Source organism: Siniperca chuatsi, linkage group LG5 (assembly GCF_020085105.1).
Source record: "Siniperca chuatsi isolate FFG_IHB_CAS linkage group LG5, ASM2008510v1, whole genome shotgun sequence".
Taxonomy (NCBI): domain Eukaryota; kingdom Metazoa; phylum Chordata; class Actinopteri; order Centrarchiformes; family Sinipercidae; genus Siniperca; species Siniperca chuatsi.
The window spans coordinates 19,029,756-19,057,127 of record NC_058046.1 but is presented as its reverse complement, the minus strand read 5'-3'; the positions used below and the strand labels follow the sequence as shown (position 1 = coordinate 19,057,127).

The 27,372-nt window shown below is 41.8% G+C and overlaps 1 protein-coding gene and 1 long non-coding RNA gene across 4 annotated transcripts in view; one reads left to right on the top strand and one right to left on the bottom strand.

The window, feature by feature from the left end:
* Positions 1 to 27,372, top strand: part of ank1a (ankyrin 1, erythrocytic a) — a 95,871-nt gene that overhangs the window by 22,353 nt on the left and 46,146 nt on the right. For 2 of the 3 annotated variants that reach the window (XM_044197115.1, XM_044197098.1), the window contains exon 2: positions 17,077 to 17,169. The exons of the other annotated variant lie outside the window; for it this stretch is intronic. In XM_044197115.1, coding sequence (XP_044053050.1) covers positions 17,077 to 17,169 — 93 coding nt within the window. The remainder of the gene's footprint in view (positions 1 to 17,076; positions 17,170 to 27,372) is intronic. 3 annotated transcript variants of the gene reach the window in all.
* LOC122876593 lies at positions 1,825 to 27,372 on the bottom strand. Its single transcript, XR_006378097.1, has 3 exons — positions 26,823 to 27,372; positions 5,619 to 5,807; positions 1,825 to 4,711 (listed from the first exon to the last, which is right to left on the bottom strand). It is a non-coding gene; the product is annotated as an uncharacterized LOC122876593 (long non-coding RNA).

The window sequence follows — 27,372 nt, the reverse complement described above, 5'->3', positions numbered from 1 at the left end:
AATTACATTGTACTTTGTTCATTGTAACAATACAATACTTATAGGATCAAGTCATTGTTGGCTTTGGTCTGTTCGTGGGATTTGTTGACAGTAAGAAAAAATATAGAATATCACCAGAGTTGATTTTATATATATGAATTCAATATATATTTTTGTCCTTTAAAGGTAATGGTGCTTGGATGGCATTGTGGTTAACATATGCAGAGCATTTTTTATGTACATGCCATCTATGTCACACAGACAACAGGGCTATTGAAACATGAAGGACACCTTTGTCAGAGCTGAAGAGTACCTGCGTGAGAACACATGTCCGGCATCAGTGGCAGAAGGATGAGTTTGACAGAGATTAATAACACCGAGCATAACAGAGCGAGCATTTGAATATGAGAAAGAAATATACACAAAGACAGAGGGAGGGGGGAAAGATGTGTGTGTTTTTAGCAGATTGAGGAGGGTGTAGGGTGGTGGGTATCTAGTTTGGCTGTTCATCCCTCTTTCATGCTCCATTTATTCAAAATGGAATCCAGTGTGCTGTCTAAGGTTGGACCTATTTTGAGACATTGCTTCTGGTTATAGACTTTGTTTTTTACCTGCTGATAAGGCTATTTTCTGAGGCTGTTGTATACTTTCAGCACTATTGAAGCAATTTTGCTTAGATTATTGCACATAAGTGATGTTTGTTTTGTTCTCTTTCTTAGATGTTTCTGTGCTTTTTTCAGAGCGTGCCATGTCCTCCCTCACTTCAAACTACTGAACAAATTGTTGATTTATCAGTCCTTCTTGCTTTGATCCACACTATTTGTACTTAGTAGCCCACCTCTCACTGATGATAATTTATTCTCAATTTTTCAAAGTCTTTTCCCACACATTGTGGCTCCCAGTACAAATATGTTCCTTCAGTAGGGCCAACAGTGTATCACCTTTTCACTTTTCGCTTTTTTTCTCTCTCTTGACACCTCTCATCGTGTACAGCTTCAGTTACAATGTTCGCTCTCATCACATTCAAACCTTTCCGCTCTCACCTCTCGGCTCTCTTTTGTACTTCTTTTCTCTGTTTCCATCCAGCTCTCTAGTTTTCAAGACGCTCACATTTCTTTACTCTCCTCTGCTTTTCTCTCTTTTTAGTCCTTGAACTGACCCCAGCCTCTCCATGTGTGCTTCTTTATATGTTCTCAGCTTTGACAACCACATTGAGCCACTCTTCTCCATCAAATCCAGATTCAAGTGCTCTCTTCCTGTTTCAGAGGGCTTTGCTGAGGGTTAGGGATTTCTCTGCAGTTGGTATGTGTCCCATTTTGAGGGGGAATACATGTTTTGTGTGAACAGAAGTGTGTTTTTCTCAGGCCACAGGTGTGCAGTGGTGGGGAGTTCCTATTGTATATGCCTCCTCTTGCTCGAATAATGCGAGAGGAAAGTTAATTTAGATGTAGAGTGCAGTGGGGGTTGAGAGTCTGTAAGGTTTTACCCCAACTCACAGTCTGTAATATACCACAAAGAAAAGGAACTGCAATCTTCATACAGATTAACTGTTTGAGTGTCCCAAAAATAGGGATCTTAGCTTGCATGTTTTTCAAGGACATGTTCCTGCAGGTATATAGACAAAGTGTTTAAAAACAGAGAAACGAACTTGGACACTACAGAGAAAAATGAATCAAGATGTCAGAAAAAGACAGTGTTCATAAACTGTGTTTGCAAACAGTTTGCTAGAACATTTCATCCACCCAGACTACCCTCAGACCTTCCAGACTGGTGCTCTGACAGCATAAAATGGATGCTCTCCATTTTTGTGGAAGTAAACTTCTTCAAAAGAACACTGTCAGCCAATTAGTTTTTTGTCAGATCATTTTTCAACATTAGGTTTATTAACCTACTTTTAGAGCCCATTCACATCCAGAGCCAGCACCATGCATCATTTCTGGATATTACAAGTGAATAAAACTTCTTCCTTCCATGTATATATGCGTGTGTATCTATAATCATTATAACCCACGTTTAATAAACTATAGAACCCATGTAATAAGCAAATATTCTATAAATCTTATTTATGATCATTTTGAAGCCAAGCAGTGTATCAAAATGTCATCCCAACAAGTCACATACTAGTCCTAGGACTGTTCTGTTTTGTTTATTGCTTATTTGCTTAGGTGCTTTATTCTTAGCTTTAGAGTTGAAACAATTAGTCAATTTGACAGAAAATTAATCAGCAACTATTTTTATAATCGATTAATTGTTTAAGTCATTTTTCAGGCACAATTATAATAAGTGACAATAATCAGCAGATTAATTGACATTGGAAATTATTGATACTTGCAGCTCTACTCAGGTTACTGTTAATAGATACAGATATTACCTGATTAAGTAGCTTTTTCCTATAGGAGCCCCTTTTCTTGGTGAAACTACAGAAATGAAAGCTAGCTACGTGTAATATCTACTGCAGAGGGTTAGACTGCAACCTGTAAAGACTGAGCACTGTGGCAATTCTCCTCCATCTACGATGTAACACATTCACCTCTATTGTTCTTCTCTGTGTTGTTTCATCATCTCATCCCTCCCCTTTTTTCCCCCTGTTGCCTTGTTTCATCTGTTGTTATGGTATGGTTGACGTCATTACATCTTCTGTATCAGTGGGTCTATTCTGCCAAGATAAAGGTTCTCCTCTGGGATGTGCTCTCCTGTCCCCCTTCATCTCTTTCTCTCCACACTGTGGTGGGTGTCACTCATCAGTGCTTCCCAATAAGCAGGCAGAGAAAGAGAAAGAAAGGGAGGGGGAGGAAGAGAGGGGAAGGGACCTAGGGATGCAAGATGTAAATATTAGAGAGGAGAGACGGAGGACAAGAATTGAAAAGAGGGTATGAGGAGGGTATGGTGATGTCAGTGGCGATGGAGAGGCGAGGAAAGCTCCATGAAAGCAGCTTGACTGTCCACCAACTGAATGAGCCCCCCACTGCTGATAAGGACGATGAAAGGAATAATGATGACAGTGGGGGTGCCAATAGGGTGCTATTTTTAGATGCATTCGGCTTGCCTGCTTTGTATGACTGTGTATGAGCAAATGAACATTTCTTTACATGGACCTCTTTGTGTATGTACAGGTCATATGTGCAGTAGAGCTGTATTAATGCAAGGGTGTGTGTGAAGGTATGTCCAAGGGTGTGTGTGTGTATGTGTATCTCCTGTCCTAGTGTGCACATGGGTGTAGGTTTAAGCCACGTGCCATTAGTGCTGACTACAGAATCAGGAAAGAGCTGCAGTGAGGAACTCAACGTGCCCTCTTCATGAACACACAGAAAATGGCTTTTCAACAGCTGTGTGTGTGCGCGTGTGTTTAGTGATTAAGGTGTGATTAAGTGTTGTGTGTGTCAATAAGGCAGATAGATGAAAGTGTAAAAGGACTGCAGGGCTGTGTGTGTGAAAGACAGTGAAAGAGAGATGTGTAAATGTCCTATGTTTTGAGACAAATAGAAGCGAGCTATATCTACAGTATCACCATTTTCCTTGAGTAATCGTGTAAGTCATTTATCAACCAAAAATGCCAAACAGCATTGTATGGATTTCTCAGTTTTAGTTTTATATCAGTGTAAATGTAATATATTTTATGGTTCTAGGCTGTTCTGCTGAAGAAGCAGTATGAAGATCTGGTGAAATTGTGAAATTGTGATGGAGAGTTTTTGGATTAAATGATTAATTGAATAACCAGAAGAATATTCAACAGAGTATTAGTAATGAAAATACACAGGTTTTAGTGCCCAACCACATGTGAATCCCAAACATATTTATGTTGCCTTCCTTCTCAAACTCATCTCCAATCATTTTGTCTTGTAATTAGTGCAAACACTTATTACAAGCATAATTAGCTAACCGGGTTCAGCTGTGCCAATTACCTCTCCTTGATGCTGCTCACCTGAGCAACTCCACCACCTCTCCCTCTGCAGCTGACAGCTACCCATACCCACCTCCACATACCTCCACCGCCCGACTTAGGCCAGGGAGCCTTTGAAATTAAAAGGCTGGAGAGCCAGATACCACCGTGTGATCCGGGCGTTGGCATCCTTCATGCGGTGGAGCCACTGGAGGGGGGCATGGCCCGAACAGGGGGTGAATGGGCGCCCCAGCAGGTAATACCGCAGGGCCTCGACCGCCCACCGGTTGGCCGAGGCACTCTTTTTCGATTGTACTGTACCTGGCCTCCCTCTCTGACAGCTTCCGGATGATGTATACGACCGGCCGGTCGACACCCTGCACCTGCTGGGACAAAACGGCCCCCACTCCTCTGTTCGACGCATCAGTCTGCAGAACAAAAGGGAGAGAAAAGGTAGGTGTGTGGAGGAGAGGCTCCCCACAGAGGGCTTGTTTTACCCTCTCGAACGCCAGTTGGCACCGCTCTGTCCACTGGACTGGATCTGAGGCACCCTTCCGGGTGAGATCGGTCAAGGAACCGGTCAGCTCTGCGAAGTTTGGAATGAACTGCCGGTAATAGCCGGCCAGCCCCAGGAACCGCCATACCTCTTTTTTTGACTTGGGCTTCGGGCAGGTGGCAATCGCAGCCGTCTTGTCTACCTGGGGGCGCACCTGCCCTCTGCCCAAATGGTACCCCAGATACTGTGCCTCCCTCCGTCCAACCGCACACTTCTTCGGGTTGGCAGTGAGACCGGCCACCCTCAATGACCTGAGCACCGCAGCCACACGCTGCATATGCTCCGCCCAGCTGTCACTGTGGATGATAACGTCATCTAGGTAGGCGGCCGCATATGCAGCATGCGGATGCAGCACTCTGTCCATTAGGCATTGGAAGGTGGTCGGCGCCCCAAACAACCCGAACGGAAGTGTGGTAAATTGATACAACCCATATGGAGTGGAGAAGGCCGTCTTTCCCTTAGACTCTGGAGACAAGGGAATCTGCCAGTAGCTCTTGGTCAAATCCAGCGTTGTGAAAAAACGAGTCTAACCGATCCAGGAGCACGTTGACCCGAGGCATTGGATAGGCATCAAATCGTGACACATCATTCACTTTCACACAGAACCATATGGCCTTTAATTCTTCCGTCGGTCTGAGGGTGGTATACACTGGTTCTAATCGACTTGATGCCCAATAATCCGTTAAGTTCTCTCAGTGTGCGTGACATGAATGAGATGCCCTGGTCAGTCAGGATCTCTTTCGGGATCCCGACTCAGGAGATGACCTGAAACAGTGCCTGCGCCACTCTCTTTGCAGAGATGATGCACAATGGCACTGCTTCGGGATATTGGGTTGCGTAGTCCACAACAGAAGCACAAAGCGATATCCTTCTCCCTCCCCATCTGTAGCATCGGACAACCTTGCATTGCCACTAAGCACAGCACACACATCCCATGTCCCTGATGGTTGTGCACACACCCCCACACAGTGCCTCACTAGCCTATCAAACCCAAAATCAGGGGGTGCGTCAGGTGGGTACTAACTGCTGCCTTAACACTAAATTTTGTCCCTAATTTCCAACGGCACTACAGGGTATCTTTGAACATCCCCATACCCAGCAAGCCTCCACCAAAGCCCTGGGTCGAACCAGGTTCTGGTGAATAATGGACTGCGTACAGCCCGAGTCCACCATTGCCTGGTGTATACTCCCTTGGATTCTTACCGGAACGCGGTATGTCACCCCTGGGCTGGGGGAAGGTGTCGGAGAGCCGGCAAGCCGAATCACTTGTCCGACCTCCTTGAGTGGTCAGTCACATCGGCAGTATCCGGGCTGCCCACACCTCCAGCACTCCTGCCCCAGCGTTCGAGGAGCTCCCTGCAGGTCGTGAGCAGTGCCTGTAGCAGCTGGACCCTGGGAGGGAGAGAGAGAGAGAAGAGAGAGGGTTAGAGCGTGGTAAGGGGCTGGGACGTGAAGGTGGCACTTGCAGCGGCCCAATGCCCCTTCTCCGCAGTGCGGGTGTTGGCTGGGCAGCCTCCAGGGGGCGGTCCTGCGGTGTCTGGCTTCGGGGGTGTACCGCAAGGTAATCCTCCGCCAGTGTGACCGCGGCTGTCAGATTCATGGGGTGGTGGCACTAAACCCACTCGGCCGCCCCGGTAGGGAGCTCCTCCGATAATGCTAAACGCTTTTTTGGCCTTTGAAATTATAACTTGTTGCAAGGGCTGTCACAGCTGTAGCACTGTCCTGTCTGAGTGAGTTGTAGAAATGAATGGTGGTATGATGAATGGCTAAGATGTTGATGCGATAAGTTCATATTGACATCCTCCTTCTCTCCCTCCTCTCACGCTATATTCTATCTTGATAAAACATCTTCTGTAAATGTGTATGTACATTTTATTACATTATCTTGTAGCATTACAGTAGATTTACTTTACGTGTAGTGTGCATACTCACACACAAACCTTTGCCATCAGAAGCAGTACGCTTCCAGCCCCACTGAAACCAAGCCGGGGCTGGCCTCATAGAAAAGTCTCCCTGAGGGCTGAGTCATCAACAACAGAAGGGAAAGAAAGAAAGAGAGGGAGGAATTTCATCTCAAGCTCTTAACATCAACTAAACCAGCTTTTTCTCCTTTCCTTGCCAGCTAAATAACACAAATCAGCCAATCATAATACTATTTTTCTTGACCCTATCTGCATGTGTTTTATGACAAGTGTGGTACAAGACAGCTTGCTGCCTCCTCTTTTGTCCTCTTTTAGAATACATGCTGCTAACATTAACATGTACTGTAGTCTCTTTAGCATAGTCATCAGCTTTCTTTGAATCTTATGTAGTTTTTGTGAGTAAAAGTATACTGTTGATGAGCTAATGCTGCTAGCAGGTGTATTTGTGAGGGTGCAGTATCCCCAGATAAATATATTTCAGTATCTTGTGAGTGAATCAAACAAAAGACTGCTACGGTGGTAATGGTGCAAACCTTCACACCATGCTTGTAGGTGTTACATTAAAGCTCTCCAGATGTAATTACCTCTCCTCATCATAGCTTCCCGGTGTAAGAGCCCACTCTGTAGGCTTTTCGGAGCCTTTCTCTTTTTAAAAGTTAGGAAGACAAATCCATTTTTTAGGATTTTTTGGATGGGCTTAATGCTTTGTCTCTCAGCCTCACAGCTCGCTGGCTGCTGTTTTTGTCCCTTCCCCTCCTGAGAATATTACCCTTCAGATTAAATTTCCCCACTGTGAATCTAATCAAGGATACTTGCAATAAAGTTTTGTCTTATCTATGGGATTTTATTGCCTATCCACATTATGCCACCGCAGTGTGAACAGTCTCAGGACTGCTTCTTGGAAATTCCAGAGATATTGGGTGAGCATGTACATCTTCAGGTACATTTAAAGTTGTGAGTCTGAATATAATGCTTGAGAGAAACACTTCAAATATGAAATTCCTTAAAGGGGCAATATGTAAGATATGGCCAGAATTTTATTTTAAAACATTCAAAAAATTAACTAACCATATCAACAAAATGTGAAGAAGTAACAGTGCTGACATCATTTCAAAGACGTCTATGTATTGTGTTGCAGAGATATCTACTGAAATTAGCGTGCTAAGCTGTTAGCCCCGGCCCGTCCTGTTGTAATACCACTTGTGCCTCAAGAGGCGATAGTCCGTATAGCTCAGGTAGTTCCAGCTCGGAGAGGTGTGCTCCTCTCCCACTTGATGCCTCTTCCGTACCCACCTGAACCCGCTGTGTCTTCGTCGTCCCCAGAGTCAGAGTCCTGGTCGAAGCTGCTGTAAATCACCTCACAGGTGTGAGTTTACAAACAGTGACTTACCACAGCAGAGGGGCTTAATGAGTGCTACATGTAGCAGTGACAGAGGTGGCATCCGTCTTTCTGTCCCAAGAGGGAGCTGGAGAAGGTGAGAGTACATCTCTCATAGATGACCACCTGAACGTCCAGCTCCACTCTCTCAACTGCTGAGCACACACATACACACATATACAGTTCAGTATATGCTCACATGAACAAGCACACACACAAATACACATAAAATGCAGCCTAGGACATCTTCATTGTCTAGCGTGTGTGTGTGTGTGTGTGTGTGTGTGTGTGTGTGTGTGTGTGAAACTCAAATGTGTGTTATTTTGTGTTATTAAACCTGCATTAACTGACTTTTTGGCCACTTGGGGTCAGCAGAAACTCGCTGTAAACATCGACATATCACTTCATAAAGTTGATATGACGAATTTTTTAGCAAGCATTTGCATATTTACATATTCATCAGATACGGAACAACATTAGCATTAATTTGGAGTTGTGTTTATGTCCACCTGATGAATGTAAGTCCAATATTCACTCTCCTTTTATCTAAATTTTTGGTTTCCGCCAACTTTTAGGGGAAATATGTGTCTCATAAATCCAAAACAATGAGTTAACAATAAGCTACAAGGAGTCGTAGAGCTGAGAGGAACTGGTGTTAATTATCTGTGGGTTTGTCATTTCATGCGACACCTTTCACATTTCACATAGTCATTAAATCCATTGTAAATGTTAAAATATTGATTAGAACAGCTTTAATATATGGATGTGTGTGATGAGATCTCTTTGCCTCCAACAAATACCACATTCTGGGTGTAAAGATAGCTTATATTATAATTGTCATAAAAAACATAGACACAAATAAAGTTGAGATTATGTGTTAAAGTGATACAATAATAATAATAATTGCGAATAATTTCTTCCTTTAATTTTATAGGTAAGCATTATATAGCAATTTTGACCTCAGCAGATGTATGTATCCAGTATTTATCGGGTTATCTTATACAGTACTTAAACATAATGCATTTATTTTAACATGTATTATTTGAGAACATATTATTATAGGCCAAATGTTAAGCAAAGATACGGCGCATGTTGTGTTTCTGTTTCAAAAGCAGACGATGACCACAGGCTTTTCAGTGACAAAAAAATTACTTCTCTCACTTCTGAATATCTAATCTTATTGGCGTTCAGTTTGAGACGTGATGCTGTGTGGCTAGACTACACACTGCATGCTGATTATCAGTGGGCAGCGATACATTCTGTCCAGTATCACGATAGCCGTGCCCTGGTTTAAAGACCTAGATGTATTGTTCACGCTGATGTCTGCGGTACAGCAGCTGTTCCTATTGGTTTAGTCTTGGCAAGGCCCTTTGGCTACACGTATTAAAGCATGTAACGTTCATGCTACACTTGGCAGGGGCGTTTGCTGGAGTGGTTGGTGGTTCTGTCGAAGTGTTGACGTGAATCTGGGTAATCCACCGGCTGCTCCGCTATGCCTGTGCACGGCTCTGGGCTGGCCCCATACAAAAGAGCAGACCTGAAAAGCACCATAATGAGGCACAGGCTGAAAGAAAAGACATGTCTCTTTCCATTTCTCTGAGCAAAAAGAAAAGAGCAACATAAAAGAATAGAAGACAAGAAAGAAAGATGAAAATAAGCCCCCCAAATCCAAGTTTTTGGCTGCGCTGTCTCTTTGAGTTTATCTTTTTTTCATGCATGTGTTTTATTATGGTAATGAAATGCTGGATAAAAATAGTCTGGGATGGAAGAGCAACGGTTTTCAATGGAAAGAGCAGAAAAATAGGAGGGAGAGCCAGGGGTGCAGCTAAATGTCATTGATAAAATTTATAAAGAAATTTAAACTGGCTTCTCTCTCCCTCATACCGTCCATTTCTGTGTCTTCTCTTTCTTTTCATCTCTTCTTTCTTTTACAAAGCTTCAGTCCAAACCTAACAAGTCCCAGACACAAAACATGAAAACATTGTTCACTCTGTCACAGTTCAGCTTCAGAGTGCTCCAACTACAGTAAACACTGTACATAATTGAAATTTAATTGTAGCTGCCTGGAATTAAATAGTCCTTTGTTGGTTTGTCTGAGTTTCTTCTCTTTTATCTGGTGTTTTTTATGAATCTTCCACTATTAAAGAAAAGTAACAAAAGATGACTCCAGGTTACTGACACTAACAGGTTTTGCTGCAGCCCTTTAAATATTTACATTAAGTATACTGGTGTCCGTAGGTGCTCATACCCAGGCTCTCAAAAGGTTCTTTTGTAAAAAAAAAGACTCCTCCACTCACCGCCTCAACAATCTCAAGATAAGTATTCTCTGAGGAAGACAAAAAAGGTACAAACAGAGCTGAAGATCAGAAGAGGTTGTACTTTATCTCCACTGCAAAGAACATCAAAGCGGTCTGTCTTCTGTGTGCTGTGATGTTAATCTTTCTGCTCAAATGACCTCTGACCTTTACATGCTCAGAGCAGAGGGTGGGACCAGGAGGAATCAGACAGGGTGGACAAAATAACAGAAACACCTTATTATACTGCATAATGCATTAGGTCTGCTATTGTAATTTTTGAGGCTGGTCTCGTTAGGCAAATATCCAGTGAAGTGTTTTTCAGTCAGTGTTTGTCTTCATGATTTTTGTGACATGTGAGACATTACTTTATTATTTGTGTAGCTACATTTGTAATTGGGGATTATTTGCTTTAAAGTTATCATTCTTTATCATGTTGTGAAGGATGAAGAGGATGACTGCACATGCTCATACACAAGCTTGTACTGAACAGGTAGAGAGTGAACGTGAACCCAGATGGAGAGTTAGATAGAGAGAAAAAAAGAGCATAGAGGTGATAGGTGGAGGTGACTGCACCATCTTTCCCTTTCATCCCACCTGGCAGTTCTACCTGTGCCCCTCCAGAAACCACCTCTCCTCTGCTGATGGAGCTCCGGGTGGTTTCTGCTGGACACAGAGCTGGCAGCTCTCTGTCATGAATTATTTATCAGGCTGAGATCTGCAGAGCTCTCCTGCTCATTCTCACTCTGTCTCTTAACTCTCTGTCACTTTGGAAGTTTCCTCCTCTATATCTGAACTCATTTAACCTACTTACATATATAACCTCTCACCCATTTCAGGTGTTTCGAGCAGTGATGTTTTATGTATTTGTTTTTTTGGGGTGGGGTGGGGGTAGAGTCTTTTTTTATAATGCAGCAAAGTGTGTCTTACTTATTTAGCTGAGTATCTCTCCACACAGGGATTAACTTGTTCCATAATAATATCATAACATATACTAGGAGTTTTGTAGCATGCGCTGTGAGTCCATATATCAAGACCACTTTTGTTTTTTTATTAGTATTTTGGGCTCTGAATCCATTTGACACATTGTCACTCATGTATTTGCTAGTAAGAAAGATGCAGCTAATCTTGATACTAAAAGCACCCACAGTGCTGTGGGCAGTCCAATCATCAAATCATAGGTAAGCTACATGATGCACTCAGAGCCCCAGTGAGTTTGAAATCAATAATGTATTTGGATGACCATCATTTTTTTTCATTCTATATGGAACAACCCTGCCAAATTTACAATTGCTGTATCACTTCTAATTATGTAATACTTATATCAGAAGTCTAATTGTTGTTTTGATACTTAAAAAGTATACTTTTTGATACTATAAAAGCTGCCAACACTTTTGTACTTTATACCATTTCCAGTCTTGAGTAAAGCTGCACAGTATGGCTCAAATCAGTGTCACAATACTGATAAGAATATTTTTCCAGTACGAATATACAGTATGATTATCATGAAATGGCAAATGTATTCACAAACGCCTTTCACTCAAGTAAAACAACAACTTTAATAATGTATTTTATTAGTTTTTAATTGCAGTTTGCATGGAATCATTCATGCACTCAATCATATAATCACTGTTTGATTCCACTGAAAGTTGATAAATGGTATTGACTTATCGCCCAGCTTTAGGTTTGAGAATTTTTTTACACACATTTGTAAGTGAAGTATTGTAAAGTGCTAACCGAAACTCAGGAGTGATATCAGCACTAGTTTTGAAAACTGTCAAACAATACCCAGCCCTAGTGTCAATAGATTCTATACCTCCTTAACCTTCCTAGTTTGTATTTTAATGCACTTTTCTAAGCTCCTGTTGAGCTAATAGACACCACATTCATGTAACCTATGTGTACTGTCCTCTTACAGTCTACACTTCCCGTGATGTGTTCACTAAAGTCATGTTCTAATAAGAACGAGATAAATCAGGTACCTTATGGGATTCTGAGAGGAGCTCTTAACTGTCCAGCACCTCAGTGGTGATGCTGTCTTGTTATAACTCCACTTGATTTTTTTTTCTCAGGAGTTGAATAATTTAGTAAGGGTCCATTTAGTTTAGATACTGTGTCAGCGTTTCACAAGGACCTAGCCAGGCATTGGCCTACTTTGACTCATGGCATTAGAGCTTGATCACTTCATGTATATCCTGCACTTGAGGATAACGGACAGGAAGGTGGACGATCAAGAGAGAAGCTGATGCACTGCAGGGCTAAAACAAGCCGGACTGATGAATAGGTGTTTTGAGAAAGGTTCTTAATGCTATGGTCATTTGTATATCACAGCTCCTCTGTACCTTATTGTTCTCACTGTTCTCACAGAGGGAATGTGAGTTATTGAGGAGGTGCAGGTCCATTGAGCAGCAGAGAGCTGGTCTCTCCCTGTGGAGCGCTTATTCTAATGAAAGCTATGTGCGCACAGTCAGTTTTTTGAAACCCAGCAGCTCAACCAGTTAAACAATACTCCGTGTATATTAATCAACCCTGCCACGAGTTTTAACAATGTCTTTATGCTGATTTTGATATATTTATGGCTTTGTATTGATTTCAGTTATGAAAAGACTTTTATTTAATATGAAAAAAGAGTGGACAACCTACAGGACAATTTATTATTTAGGAAATGATCAATTAGTAAAATCAAAAGCTTCCTTTAAGTATTAGTTCAGGCCATTCCTAGCTCATGCCCATATACTGCAAAGGTTTTTTGTCTATTTTTCACTAAAAAAAATATCTAGAGGTTTGAGACCATGCCTTAAAGCAAAAAATTGGGGGAAAAAAAGGATTAAACCTTAAAAACTCCAACACTACTACAAACTAACAAAATTATGTTATGTAACTATTGTTTCATGATTTCATTTGATACTTCAAAATGTATATTCACAAATCATGAATTCTTTGTTTTTTGTCACCTCTGCCAAGTACAGGAAGCACCCAGCTGTTGCCAAATGTCTTTTTATGCAGATTTCTGAGATTTTACTTGTGATATTGTTTTAGTCCATTACAGTCATGTGATGATTTAAAACATTTCAGGGTGGCATATTGTATATACATAGCCTGTAGTGTCACAGCCCTGCACACTTCACATAGATCACTTAAGACCTCATAAGACAGCATCATTTTGCACATTTTTGTTGTTATCAAATGTCTCTCAGTCTCCCAGATGGTGCCACTATAAGAAACAGCTTTTCATATTGTAAAGTAAACTTTTGTCTGTATGGGTAACTGCAGGAAGGCTAATTAATCTGGACATGCGTGATGTGTTTTATGTGATATTGTTGTGGGCTGCTTTTGTATCGCACTGTTTCATCTGTGCATATTTCTTGTGTGTGACTTTAAATCAGATTTGCTGATCTGAGGTGGACTGGGATCATCTCTGGTGTGCCTGTTGTAAATTTACCACAGCAAGTTATGTTGACTGTCAGTATAACAGTATGTGTAGTATATTTGAAATCATGTAGGGCAGCTGTTGTCTGCAGCCACAGTTTAGCAGTCGTAGTCTACAACTTCATGTAGATGCAACAGTGTCTTTTTGTGTGACTGATGAAGAAAGAGAAGAGAAAATAGATCATATTGTCATATAGCAATAATATACAGTATGCCATTTTTAACCCAACCTGCACCTATTTAACAAACAAAACATGTAAATTTCAAATTTTATGCAAAAACTCATTTGATACAGTTTGACTGTCGTCTGCAAAAAAGTGGGGGACCTGGCTGGGTATACATGACAAATATGTATTTTAATTTCACATTTTTGCCTCTTTACTGTTTCTGTGGTTTCATCCAGTAGAAGCACATTTTCTTATATGTTCTAATACATTATTGTGTGAAAGTGTTTCTCAGACCCTGGTCCATTTCTCTGCTCCGCCTGAGGTCATCTGTGTCAATGCGCAATAAATGATGAAAGCATCATCAGTGCCCCTTTCTCTAATCGTTCTTCCACTTCTCTCTCACACACATTTCTCTTTCTTTAACATGCGCCTTCCTCTGACTTGCACTCGTCTCTCTTTCGATTCCTGTCCTCAGGTTTATGTTCTCCTCTGCAGCTGACACTATGAAGGATAAGCTGCAAATGTGGAGAGGTAACATCCTCCATAGTGGCTCTACTCAGAAGGCCATCAGGACGGTTTAAAAGCACATAAAGCAACAGAGACAAAATTATGTGTCCTTTTTATTTTCTGCTGCACATGACTCATACTGGTTGTCTTATGCTTGTTTTGGAGTTTAATGTAAAGTATACCCAAATGCCAAAAGGCTGCTAGTTAGTTGTCCAGAGACTACAAGTGTTATCCCTTTATCCCTCTAATCTACAGCGTTACAACGGTTTAAGTTCGCTCTGCGTGTTCGCTGCCCTGAGGCTCCCAGAGCCTCCACAGCAAATGGCCTGTTACTCTTATCAACACCTCTCTCCCCCTCTGCCTCACTCTGTCTCCCCCCTCCTCCTCTTCCTCCTCTTCCTCCTCCACCCCTTCACCCCTCTCTCCCTGTCATCACTAGCCGTCTGCTACTTAATCCAATTATTCGTTTAAGCTGACACGCTCTGTAACTCACCACAAACTCTACGGATGATGCCCATGTGCACATACACACACACAATCCCCACCACACACACAGCGACATACACAGACAGTGTTACTGAGCACTATTACTGCAAATATTTCACGTCATGCAAAGTGCTCATTCATGCTTAGAAATGAAAAAAGAAAAAGAAAAAAAAGAGGATCAAATATAGCACATGTACTACACTGCTTTCTGGTTGTACGTTGTAGTTGCCCCTTTCTGCTTGTTCTGTCTATTTTCAGGTGTCCTAACAGAGGCTTTGGCCTCTGCTGTCACCCTCTGATTCACTGTACCCTTGAGGTGACTCCGTCTGTTTCTGTGTGTTGTCCTCCATTTCCCTGCTATGTGTTTAGCAGCTAAAGCATCTGTCTTCACGGACACACCACTTGACACAGAAGGTCCTGCTCCCTCTTTGTGTGTGTGTGTGTTTCTTGTATCTCTGTCCTTATGGGGATCGCATGTCCTCACAAGCGTAGAAAGATGAGGAAAATCCTCAGGGAAGAGGACATTTTGTCCATTCCTCTTCTCTTTAAAAGGATTTTTTCAGGTTGGGACTTTGGTTTACACTTAAAATTAGAATCACGATTAACTTCAGGTTACAGTAGAAGATACAAGTCATGTTAGTGCAGGATTAGGACTTTGGTTTGGGGTTACAATTTAAGTTTGGGTAAGGTTTACATAAGGATAAAGTTTAAAGGGGCCAGTATACTTCATCAGAACTGCTTGTCGGATGGTTGAATATTTTCAGAAAACCCATCCCCCACACCTTGCTGACATCTCCCACTTCACGCCATAATTGGCCTGTGCAGAGGTGAGAAAGGAGATCTCTCTAGCTCTCTTTTTCATTCTTGACACATATATTTCTGACACTTTTCTTGAGAATTTATATGAATACCTCTTACAAGCTAGTTCTGAGATGTGTTGTCCCTACGCTAAGGATGGGCATGTAGTAGGATCTCAAGTACAGCAATACATAAATGTGTGTGTGAATGGTTGTATTTCTGTACATGTGCACATGTAAAATCCTCACTTTCTCTTGTCATGTTCTGTGTTAAAGAAGCCAATCTACAGTTTTCTCCTTCAGTCAACAGTTTGTGTGCTAAATGGCCCTTCAGTCTAAAATAAATGTTGTCTTGCAGTTTCATGGTATGACAGCCCGCATCACTGCATCTCAAAAACACAAGTACTGTAAAATTGCTGGCGTAAAGTAAATAGTAAATGTGCAGTAGCAGCCATGACAGGGTAATTAATCCCTGGATTCTGCGATTTCACCCCATTGCAAATCTTGACAAGTATTTCTGCCGCACAGGGGCGGCGAGCGTCACAAAAGGAGCTGTGTTCGGTTGTTTTTGGTGCTGACACGACAACAGTCAAGAGTAACAGATGGGGTTTGTTGTGTGTGCGTGTTTCAGGGTGACCAGGACTAGAGCTGGTTACAGCATGTGTTTGATCTGAATCTCAACAGAGGGAGTGTGAGCAGATCTGATCTGAAACCTCCCCTCTGTCTGTCTCTCTGTCTGTCTGTCTGTCTGATTCACTGAGAGGAGCAGACAGTCTTGGTGCCTTTCTGGGAAAAACAGTTATCTGGTTGTTGTCTGGAGCTCACAGACTTTTTTCAACTTTTCATGAATTACTGTTGTTTCAACCATTCTTGCTTTTGTATATTTATTACTGGTCACATGAAGAAAGTTTCTTTGCTATAAGACAATGCTGAAATATAGTAGTACATACACTGTTTCTCTGTGCATCTCATTCAGAGGCCAGACTCGGCCTTACTGTATGTTTTTTTTTCTCTGTGTGTTATTGTGTTAAAGATATTTTATTTGGTGTGTTTTGTACTGCACATACGTGATTGCACATTTCTATTTGTGAATTCTGAGTAAGTACACTACATTCTGTGTCCAGATGCCACTTGCACAAGCGTGACATAAAGGAATCACTCCGGTGTTTACGTACAGTAGGTTTGCAGCTTTCCACATCGACACAGCTGATCCATCTGTGAGCCACAAACCATCAACACCAGATCCTTCTCCATTGCCATCAGTGTGGCGTTGCCCAGCGCTCATCACTGTATGTGTGATGTCCTTGTGTCGTGCCGCATCATGCCCTCACGCTCATACCACTCATTCCTAACCTGACCTGTTTCCCACAGGGAGAATGTTTTATGGGGAGGGAGGGGTTGGACAAGCAGGGGTGGGATGGGATAGGGTGGGGCTGTTCCTCTTCCTGCTCTCTTCCTCCTCTCCCTCCCTCCCCCACCTTGTTTTCTACCTGTGTCTCAATACAATGTTCACCTGTGTTCCTCTTTGAATCTTTTCATTTCCTTGCCATTGTTTTCTGTCCGTTCTGCTCCTCTCCTCTCCCCCACCTCTCCCTACCCTCTTCTTTCCTGTCTTTCCGTCTCTCTGCTTCTCACTGTTGCGATTAACTGGGCTCTGTCTTTATGTCGTGTGTTCTTTTAGGCCCACGCCGTGCATCGCTGGCTAATCGATCAGGACAGTAGTGTGAGCTCTGAGATGCCGGATGGCCAAGGAGTATGGCACTATGATGATGAAGTAAATATCTGCAACACGTATATCTGGATTTTCCTATTTCTATATATCTATATGTTTATATATTCTGTATTTATGACCATCTTGTACCTGTCACTTAAAGTGTGTGTCACTATTGTTGCTCTGCTGTTGTTGTTGTTTTTATCTTTATCTCTCTTGTTTTTGTTGTGTGTTGCTTATGGTATTGTAGTTCTGGTTCCTTTGAATTTCTAGTGTTGCTGTTGTGCTGTGAGCTGATTCAGTCAGGTGTCGTGGGATCAGGCTGGAGCTTTTTCTTTATTCCTGTCCTTGCTTGACGTATTGTACTAACTTGCTGATTCTTTAGTTTTAATTTGGTTGTTTTTCTTTTGCGTTTTTTCTTTTTAGTTCCACATTTTTAAATATAACATGAGTGTGTATCTGTATCTATATTGACATCTATATCAGTGTCTGTGATTTCTCTGAAGTTAATGTTCTCAAGCAGAGCATATTACATGGCAAGAGTCCACGGGCAAAATATAGATTTGATATATTTCCTATCGACTCGATACAAGTTTTAGCACGTCTGCGTAGGCTTCTACACAAAGTACTCCACACAACACAGGTTCACAGTAGTGATAATAGATAACAGTCCAAGTATTTTTCCTGTGGGTTCTTCTGATTTATAAAATATGCTTGTGTCATTTGTACCACTGTGTTCATGTTTAGGGTTAAATCAAGGTGTGTGTGTGTGTGTGTGTGTGTATGTGTGAGTGAGTGACAGGGAAACAGGAAGTGTGTGAGGGATATGTGTGTTTTGGGGGTTAAGCCCTTTATTCTTATCAGTGTGTTTGTGTGCATGCTTTATTTCCATCTGTGCGTGGCTTCAGTCTGTGTATTAGTATTAGATCTGTTATGAATGTCCGTCTGCATCTCCGTCTGTGTTGTGTCTGTGCTTCAGTCTGTGTTTGTGTATTTTTCATTGTGGTGTCTTCTGCTTTAGATGTTGTGGTTGTGCCTGCCTATAACCCGTGCCTTTGATGTGCCAGTGTCGTGTTTGTGTATTGTGGCTGTTGTGTATTTCCCGTGTCACTGTTTGTCATGTGCTGTGCCTGTGTTTTGTCTGGTTTTAACTGTTTAAACAGTCGGGGATACGTTTGCCAAAGGTTTTATTGCACCACTCTAGTACCTGTAGATGATCTTGAATCCATTTCTACTCTGTGGAGGAGAGATCATCTGAGTGCAATAATGCTGCTGGGAAACTTGTTCCAGACGACTCTTGGCCATGATGTTTTTCCCTCGAATCCTAGCTGCCCCGTTGCTCTCATGTCAAATTCCTTAACCTATTGCTCCCAAACACTCTGGAGCATCACTGAACCTAAATCATTTTCAGCTGACAAAGTAAACCATTTTGAAGTGCAGAGACATAAGAACAAATGGCTAAAAAAGATGGGGTGAACATATTTAACACAGACTGAAGGTAACACATAGAAGGCAAGTGGATAAGTATGTATATTATCACAGTTTCCCCTGGCCATTGGCGAACACACAATAATATGGAGTGTTATCTTTCCCTCTGTGATGCGTGTGCATTGGGCAATTGTATTTTTCCTTTTTTCTTTTGAATTTTCTTTTACCTTTTGTGTAAATGAGTGAAAGAAGATATTATTTGTTTGTCTTTATCTGTCAATTAGGACTATGTACACCATCCTGTTAGAGCTAAAGACTCAATGCACCTGGGACTATAGACCCAGTTTAATGTTCTTCAGGTTTCCAAACAGTACCAACCTGGTAAGCAAGTGGGACCCACTGATTGTTTGCAAATAATATAAATGACAATAAGTGAGGAGAGGGAGTACAATATAGAATACAGTGGATACATACTTGGGTACAGACACAGAGAGAAAGATTGGTGCAGTGATAGATCGTCCTGAAGAGCCCAGTCCTGCTAATTGGCCCTTAGCCAACCCAGAAGCAGTGAAAAACAGCAGCAGCATAAACCAAATCCCTGCAACAGGGTGTCTGATTCCTCAGTTAGTGTTTACTTGAGAGTGATACAGTGGAAAAGGAAAACTACAGTTTATTACAACTTTTAAATTTAAATTTTTTTAGCTCCAGCCATCGGTTCAATCTATCAGCCAGTCAGCCTTGCTGCCAGTTTGTCCCAGTGGCCAACCACGGCACTGCAACCAAAATATCCTCTGCGGATAAAGCATTTTCCCTGTAAAGCACCATTATAAAAAAGACATCTGTAAAACCAACTACGATCAAGTTTAGTTACTACTCTTTGTATTCTGAATTTTTAATCCATGATGCGTTTTATATTTGTAAAACTTTCTCATAGCCGAGAAAAAAGATTTTTTGAATGTGTGTGATGTCATCCCAATGCAAACCAGGAAGACAAAAAACTATTTTGGCTCATGCGCTAGGCGAACAATTTTCAGTCAATGAATGGGTGCCATCTTGGAGTCTAATATCCAGTTCATATGATAGATTCATGGTAAACTGTGATGGATGTTCACAGAAAACAGTTTGGGTAATAATTTTACTTTTTTTTTCACTTCTTCCTTTTTTCAAATCAATTTGACCAACCTGGAGATTTGTTTACATCCTGGTTGTCTGACCGTTCTCACCGTGTTTGTTACCCTGTTGGACCTAGTTTTAGCAAAGTTGCTGTGCTCTGAGATGTCAGCAAGTAATATGGTGAAAACAATCTTATTATAACCGAAGCAAGGAAAATAAAACCCAATGAGTAATAGACCACAGTTTTCCTTTAAAGTTCCCCCCTGCTTAATTTTATTGTTCTCAGCTGTCAGAACCGAGTAAGTCCAAAAGCATTTAGAAACATGCAGATTGGTCAGTCAGCAGCTTTGTGATATAAAGCTCTCAGCAACCCTCAAACTGGTCTCACAAACCATGACTCTCTCCCTGAGGGCTGATTTAATTCACACCAAAATCTAACGCTTCATCAAACGCCCCGTCCCACTCCACCCCCTCCTGTACGACCGAATTGTGAGATGTTTAGAGGTCTGTGTAAAGGCCCCGTCCCCTTTGGCACCATTAATATTTAGTGGGCCTGGAGAATATCCCTTATCATCCCACAGCTCTAATTACCCCTCAGTGAGTCCTTGGAGACAGATGCTCAGGGAGCCAAGCCCCATTCGTCACAGTACGGCTGCATGGCAGACACAATATGAAAAAAAAGCAAACTGTCACACTCTGCACTGTGACATAAATTCTCACCCGTCTCAGTTTCTTTTTTCCAGCTGCTCCCCAGCCCACTGTAGATGCAGACTACATTAGGAAGCCCATTCATGTCCAGCCACCAGCAGTTGGCTGTAATTTGTTTCGGCTAGGGGGGCAGAGTTTAATTTACATGTGAAAGGCCGTGGCATATTCAAATATTGTAACTCTCATTTTTGTCCCAGGGTTATTGATACCAGCTTCACCGAATTCAGATTAAAGGTAGAGGGGGCTTTGTACATAGCTGCAGAAATTGTGTAATAATGTCTCAGTTGGCCAGATACCAACTTTGGGAAGAAGCCACGAAAGAAGGATTCTCTCTCCTGGTCTTGCTGACCCATTAAGAACTGATCTTTCCCGGCTTTTTGCAACAGTGAGATGCCTCATGGGAACAATCTAGCCTACAAAGTAAACTTTCAATGCAGCCATCCCAAATAACTATAACCTAAATGGCTTTATAAATGCAGACCACACCAACAGAACAGGTTCACTATACAGGGTTGAAAAAATTTGTAAGAGTTCATGTTGCATTGCAGGTGGCAACATTTTCTTTATAAACAGTAAGTGAACACAGTTATGATACTGTAAGTGCTGCAAACTTATATATTCTGGTCCACAACTCTATCCCCCAGCACATGTCACAAATCTGCACAAGACATTTTACACTAGTACACGAATAAATGTACAAATCTGACTTCATCTCAACAGGATAAACATAAGGCTGAAATGAAAAATGTGATGCTTTTGTCATATGCAGGTCACTGGATCATGAAATATGGTTAATAGCAGTTGAAACTGAACAGAAGATGATGATGTACTTATTTTGTCTCAAAGCAATGTGAAGATACATTGAATATTTAGCTTGTTACGCACAAGGACTCAAGGAAGCCATGTCAAGACTTTTTCAAAATCTGATTAAACCTGTTTTTTCCCGTGACCCTTCCTAAACTCAACCCTACTCACTAACTTATTTTACTCTTCTAATGTATTTTATTTATATTAATTCAGCTTTGCGTTATTTGCCTTTAAGTCATGACTTTACCCACTTCGAACAGTTTTTACTTTGGTTGACCTTTTAAACAGCACCATTTGTTTTGTTTTTTTCTATTCTAATCTTAAACACCTTCGTCATCAGTAGTTTGAGTTTGTGTGTGTATTTTTACTTGACAAAAGGAGAGAGAGAGAGAGAGAGAGAGAGAGAGAGAGAGACTGAGCAACCATCAATGTGCGTGCATGAGTGCATGTGCATGTGTTTTAGCTGAATGTGCAGAGTGCATGGTAAAGGTGCAAATATACTCCAAAAGATGTGCTGGTCGAAAAGTGAAAGCTGTAGAAAACTCCTTTGCGATGGACAATCTTATATGCCCACTTTCTGCCGAGATTGGCTAGGTGTATGTACAGTTGGTGTAAAAATGTGCACGGGTCCAAGTCCTCCACAAATTTCCTGACATTCCTTCTTCCACCCTGTTGACATTAGCAGTTATAAAGACTGCATGAGAATGGAGAGTATGACTGAAATCAAGAAAAAAATCTGAACAAAGGCCAGGACACATCTGCTCAATGTTTCACAGACAGACTCTCTGCTCGACATTTCAGAGCTAAACCTGCACAGCTGGTGTTCCACTCAGACCAGAACAGGAAAGACAAATATCTACGCTTCCTGTACCTGTAATATTATGTAATTTTTATATGTTTTATGTATATAATAATAAACAAGAAATCAAGTTAAGAGTTGAGACAAAGTAAAATGTGATATAAACAGCTCATTTTGAAACAAAACAGTGAGATCTGAAGTCACAGATTCCTAGTGTGGGATTCAAAGTGATTCTGCTGCAAAGTGGTGGATGTATAAGACAAGGACAAAATGATAAGTATGCATTGTAAATAATGTATAATTGTAATTTTATTTGTTATAGTAATATGTATGTTTTAGGCCCACCTCAACCTGAACCCTTATTAGGGCCCTGTCAGGCTTGGACTGAGCTGCAGACCTCTACAACTGATCTCTTCTTCCAGTATCCACCTCTGGCTCATAATCTAACCACCTCACTATGACGGCCGGCTTCTCGCACCATCACATTTTACCCCACATGGTTGGACGACGAGTTGCACGACCTTGTTCAGTCCCAGTTTAATGCCTGCATATGGAAGGCTGCTGTGAGTTGCATCTGTGTGTGTTGAATGTAAGTGAGCGCGTGTGTTATACACCTGCATGTACTATGCGTGTGTTCGTATGTTGATGCGTACATGAGTGTGTCTGTATCTGTGAGTGTATGTGAAGCAGCATTAGGCAGTGGAGTAATTGATATCAGTTTTATAATCTCCCTTAATTACTTATATTTAATATTTATTAACACATCAATCTCAGATACACCAGGGAGCTCAGTATCTGGCCCCTGAGGCAGCAGAAATCAACTGTTGTCAGGGTTCCCACAGGTTGCTGAAATCTTTGAAAGTTTGTCAATTTGAGGACAAATTATCAAGGCCTTGAAAGTTTTTGAAAATAGACATAAATAGACATGGGTCATTGAAAGTGCTTTATGTAGTGCTTTATATAGTTTATATATTTTGATATTTTTTGTAACTTATCACTGTAACAGCAGCACAGTTGAGAAGCCTCTCTTTTAATTGTTTTCTGTGATCTTCTGTAATGCCTGCTAGTTCTCATTCTAAAAATTCTCAGTGTTGTTACAGTAATTAACCTTGATCTGTGTCTCAAACTATGCCATGTTGTGTCCTTGAATTTGATGTTTAAGAAGGTGTGGGAACCATGTGTTCAAGTGTAAAGCAGCATGGTACATATATATGCAGCAGGCAGCCACTCTGCCGCTTCAGTGTAGACAACATGATGGATGGTGTGTGTGAGAGACGGGGAAGGGGGGAAATCAGGGTCTGACTCAGCAAAGTTGCGCAGATGAAGATGCCATCATTCTGTCAATACAACTGTGGAGGAAGATAATGTATGCACGTCCACTGTGGGATACGTTCAGTAAAGCTCCCTAGACGCATTTATTTATCATCACAGTTGCCACCGTGCCGAAGACATCCTCCCTTCTTTCGGCTGTGCTGTTTATCTCTTTGCTCTTTCCATCCATCTCTTCTTTCATCTTTCCATTCCTGTTCCCTCACCACTCACACTCTTTATGGTGAGAAATAAGGCTGGTGCTGCACTGAGGCAAGCTGGTAAAATGGTAATGACATACTGTAAGTGGACATTTAGACATATTTCAAACTTAGTGCACTGAGAACAACATGATGCGGAAAGGTAAAGGACCCATAGGGTGCCATATAGAGTCACCCAAAAGGTTTGTGGGTGAAAAACAGTTTCTTGTCAAGATATTGATGATTATTTTTTCTTCCCACAGATTACAGCTGTTAATAGGATATTACATTGAGATATCTGAGGAAGAGCCCAACCAATACATCAGCCATGGCAATATTTTTTGAAGATTTTAGCTTATTACTTATATATCTATATTGGATATATCTGGGCTGATAAGTAACAAGGAATTCAGTACAGAAATGCCTTTTTATTAAAGGCAATCTGCTGATAAAAAGCTTTCTTGTAGCTTGTATCACATTCACAGAAACAAGTCCTGGTAAATGAAGAATAAATGATTGATAAATGAAGATGATCATCGTTAACAGACTTTTTTAACTATGATGATTTAAAGGTCAAAATACAGGCTTGCCCACATAACAATTGCTTTAATGTTTATTATAGTTCAGTATAGTTTGTACAGTATAGTTGAAGAAAATCTATAAAAAAAAATTAAGTTTAAAGTAAAGTAGTAAGTACTAAGACGCTCTTTAGTTTGTCTCTTACATTCAAAGGGAAGGGGTTTCTTTCTAGACTCCCCATTTGGCACAGATGTCAGATGAAATGCAAGAAATTGTTAACGGAAATAAAAACTAGACGAGGTAACCCTTTAGCATTAGACATCGCAGACATGATTTGTAACAGTAAAACAGTAGGGTGACATTTTTCTTTTTGCTGCACTTCTTCCTCAAAGGACAGAGTGCAGTTATATCATCGTGGGACTTTTGATAGAGTTGCATTATGTACCTCTTTAACAGAGTCATGTTGACAGTGGCAGGTGGAGTTTGTATCTCGTAGTTTCAGGAGAGTACATTAGGTCTGAATAGAGTCTGAAAACTTGGGCCACTTCAGCTCTGCATCTATTAACCAGATGCATTGAATTATGTTCTGGCCGCTCAGATCCTGTCTGATGCTGACTCAAGGCCAGTTGTGACTGTTGGTTAGAGCCTTTGTTTTAAATTATGGCGCGTGTGTTCTTAGCGAGTGCTCAGATACTATGCACATACAAGAGAGGGAGACGTGGAGAGTTGTGAGGACAGATTCTGTCCACAGTGAGGCTCTTTCTCTCTCCTCCTGCACATCTTAACTCTGTATTTCCCCTTCGCTATCTCTCCACTTATGAAGATTAACTAGAGCCTGGCCCTGCGCTGACATATTACTGCTGTCATTCTTCTCTATTGCTTTCATGTTTTCTGCTCTCCTTCTTCGACTGAGTATTTATAACTCCCTGTTTTTGTCTTCCACAGGTCAGTCTGGCTTTGTCACGTTGAGGCGCGTGTGCCTGAGGCGTCTCTTTGTACTGTATGTATGATGATGTATATATATGGAAATGAGCCAGTACGTGTGCTCAGACATGTGATATGTAACCTGCCTGCAGCATGAAGACAGTTTTAACACCCGCTGCTGTTAATGCAGAGTTAAACCGCTGCTCTGTCAGTTCAGAGGCCAGGCAAGCTGAATGTAGCTTGTGAGGAGGAGTCGAAGCACAGGATAAGGAGTTGAAAGTGTGTGTGTGTGTGTGTGTGTGTGTGTGTGTGTGTGTGTGTGTATTTATGTGTGAGTATGAGTTTTGTGCCAGGGCTGCAGTAATCAGCCCGACCCAGCCCATACTCTCTTTGAAGCTGCTGCAGGCCGATGCTGCAGAGCATCACACGGCCACTAGAGGGCCATTATGCCAAATTGAAATAGTACAAGGTCACATAGAAGCATACAGCATATTTTATTTTTAATTCATAATCCTACCCCTGGTCTCCTTGGAAATCAGGGTCTTCAGAATAGCTATAAATATGAATACACAATAATTTTTGTCCTGGGGCTGTCTTTCTTTCTCCAAATTAATGTGACTACAGTCCCTGACGCTGCTTGGCTACCACTCCCTCTGTTGGCCTGGAGATTGTGTAGACGACCATTTGCTCTCTATAATTCATATGTCTCCAGCCACTTCTTTTCACCTGGCAGTAAGGACCTTGTCCAGCAGGGTGAAATGGACAAGAAGTTTCATGCTTTCCTCCCGAAAAGTCAACCTGCGTCAATATTGCAGCAACATAGACACAATCCCTAGCTGGCTTCCCACACAGGAACTTTGTCAAGCCGGAAGCATTGCAACTCTGGGCCAGACCTGCAGAAAACTGTGAGATGGAGGTGTTAGACGAGTGATTTTTGTCTGTGCCACCTCGATGTCCCTATTTTTTTAATTCTTAAATTATGAATTCCTACCGGTTCTCATCTGTGTGCAGCATGTTAGTGTGTGAGAGGCAGTGAGAATAGGGGCCAGACAAGGGCCAAGAGTGTGACAGGTTGAAGAAAGACAGCTGACAGACTATCAGTGTTTATGTTGATTCCTCCCCCACCTTTTCAACTCTAGTCTCTGTTCTCTGAGACATCAGGACACGGGCAATAAACCACCACAAGCAGCACACGTGGACAGCTGTAGCCCTTTATGCTGCCAACAAGAGGGGCTTGACACAGCGTGCAGAGGGTACTTCTATCCCAAACCTAAATCAACCCTGTTACAAAACCGGAGTGTGGCCTATGCTTTATAATGACCTGCAACCTCCCTGAACCACATACTCTGACGGTCAGTGAGACTCCTGCCTGCCTGAGTTTGCCATAGTATACCACAATGCAGGCCTGATGACTTTCTTTGTGTCGTGTTCCTTGTCTCGCCCAAATATTTTCTCAAGTAAAACAAAAATATCACTTGAGTTTTGGATCAGATACCAATTTAGTTTTTGATATTTCAGAACATAAAGATCCCCCCCAGACATGTTTTAAGACATAAAAACAATCTGCTTTGAATAATAATTTGTGTATGATTGGGTTTGCTAACTAGTTAAAAATTCTTGAAATTACATCTTCTCTCTCATTGAAAAATCTATGAATAATCAAATATTTTTAATTTCAAAAGTTTGACTACTGGACACAAGATGTCTCCTACTTCATTGAAAAGTCCATTCTCAGTGTTTGTGCACTGGACGCTTCCATATCACACTTCTTTAAGTTGTATATTGGACCAAGATTGGTGTTAAACTCAAATTTATGTATTATTATTATTTATATGAACACCTCCAGAGAAAACCTCTGTCATCACTCACTTAATGTTGCCACACCTTAAGGAGGTCTTATCAATTACAACCTGATACATAATCATTCGTCTCCTCAGATGCGTTGAGTTACTCTCTGCAGGCTGAGCCAAACGAGGTTTCTGCCAGAAGGGAAGCGTTGCAGTCCCCTTTTTCGTGGAAGACCACAGGATAATTTGTCGTGTCTTCATGGATATTAGTATCCGTAGTCCCCTGCCCCACATTCTTTGGCAGTGGAGCTCTCATCACTGTCCAAACTCAATACTGTGGACAGGAGAGACATCCCACGTGATGTTTTTGCCCAGGTCACGGTCCAGTGGCACTGAGTAGTGCGTAGCCTTCTTTCTACATTGCCCCCTCCTTCTCCTCTCCTACAAGCATTTATCTCTCTGCATGGTTTTGGCAGCGATGTGCTTTTCCCAGCATTTAGCCAGGAGAGGGAGAGAGGAGGGGAGAGGTAGAGAAAAGGAGGCCTTTTCAAGCAGGGAATGACGGACGCTTTATTAAAAGAGGCAGGGCCTTTTGAGAGACTGGCCCCTCCGTTCTCCCCCCACCCCGTGTGTCTGGCCCATTGTCACGGGGCGGTGGCAGCAACCCCCACCG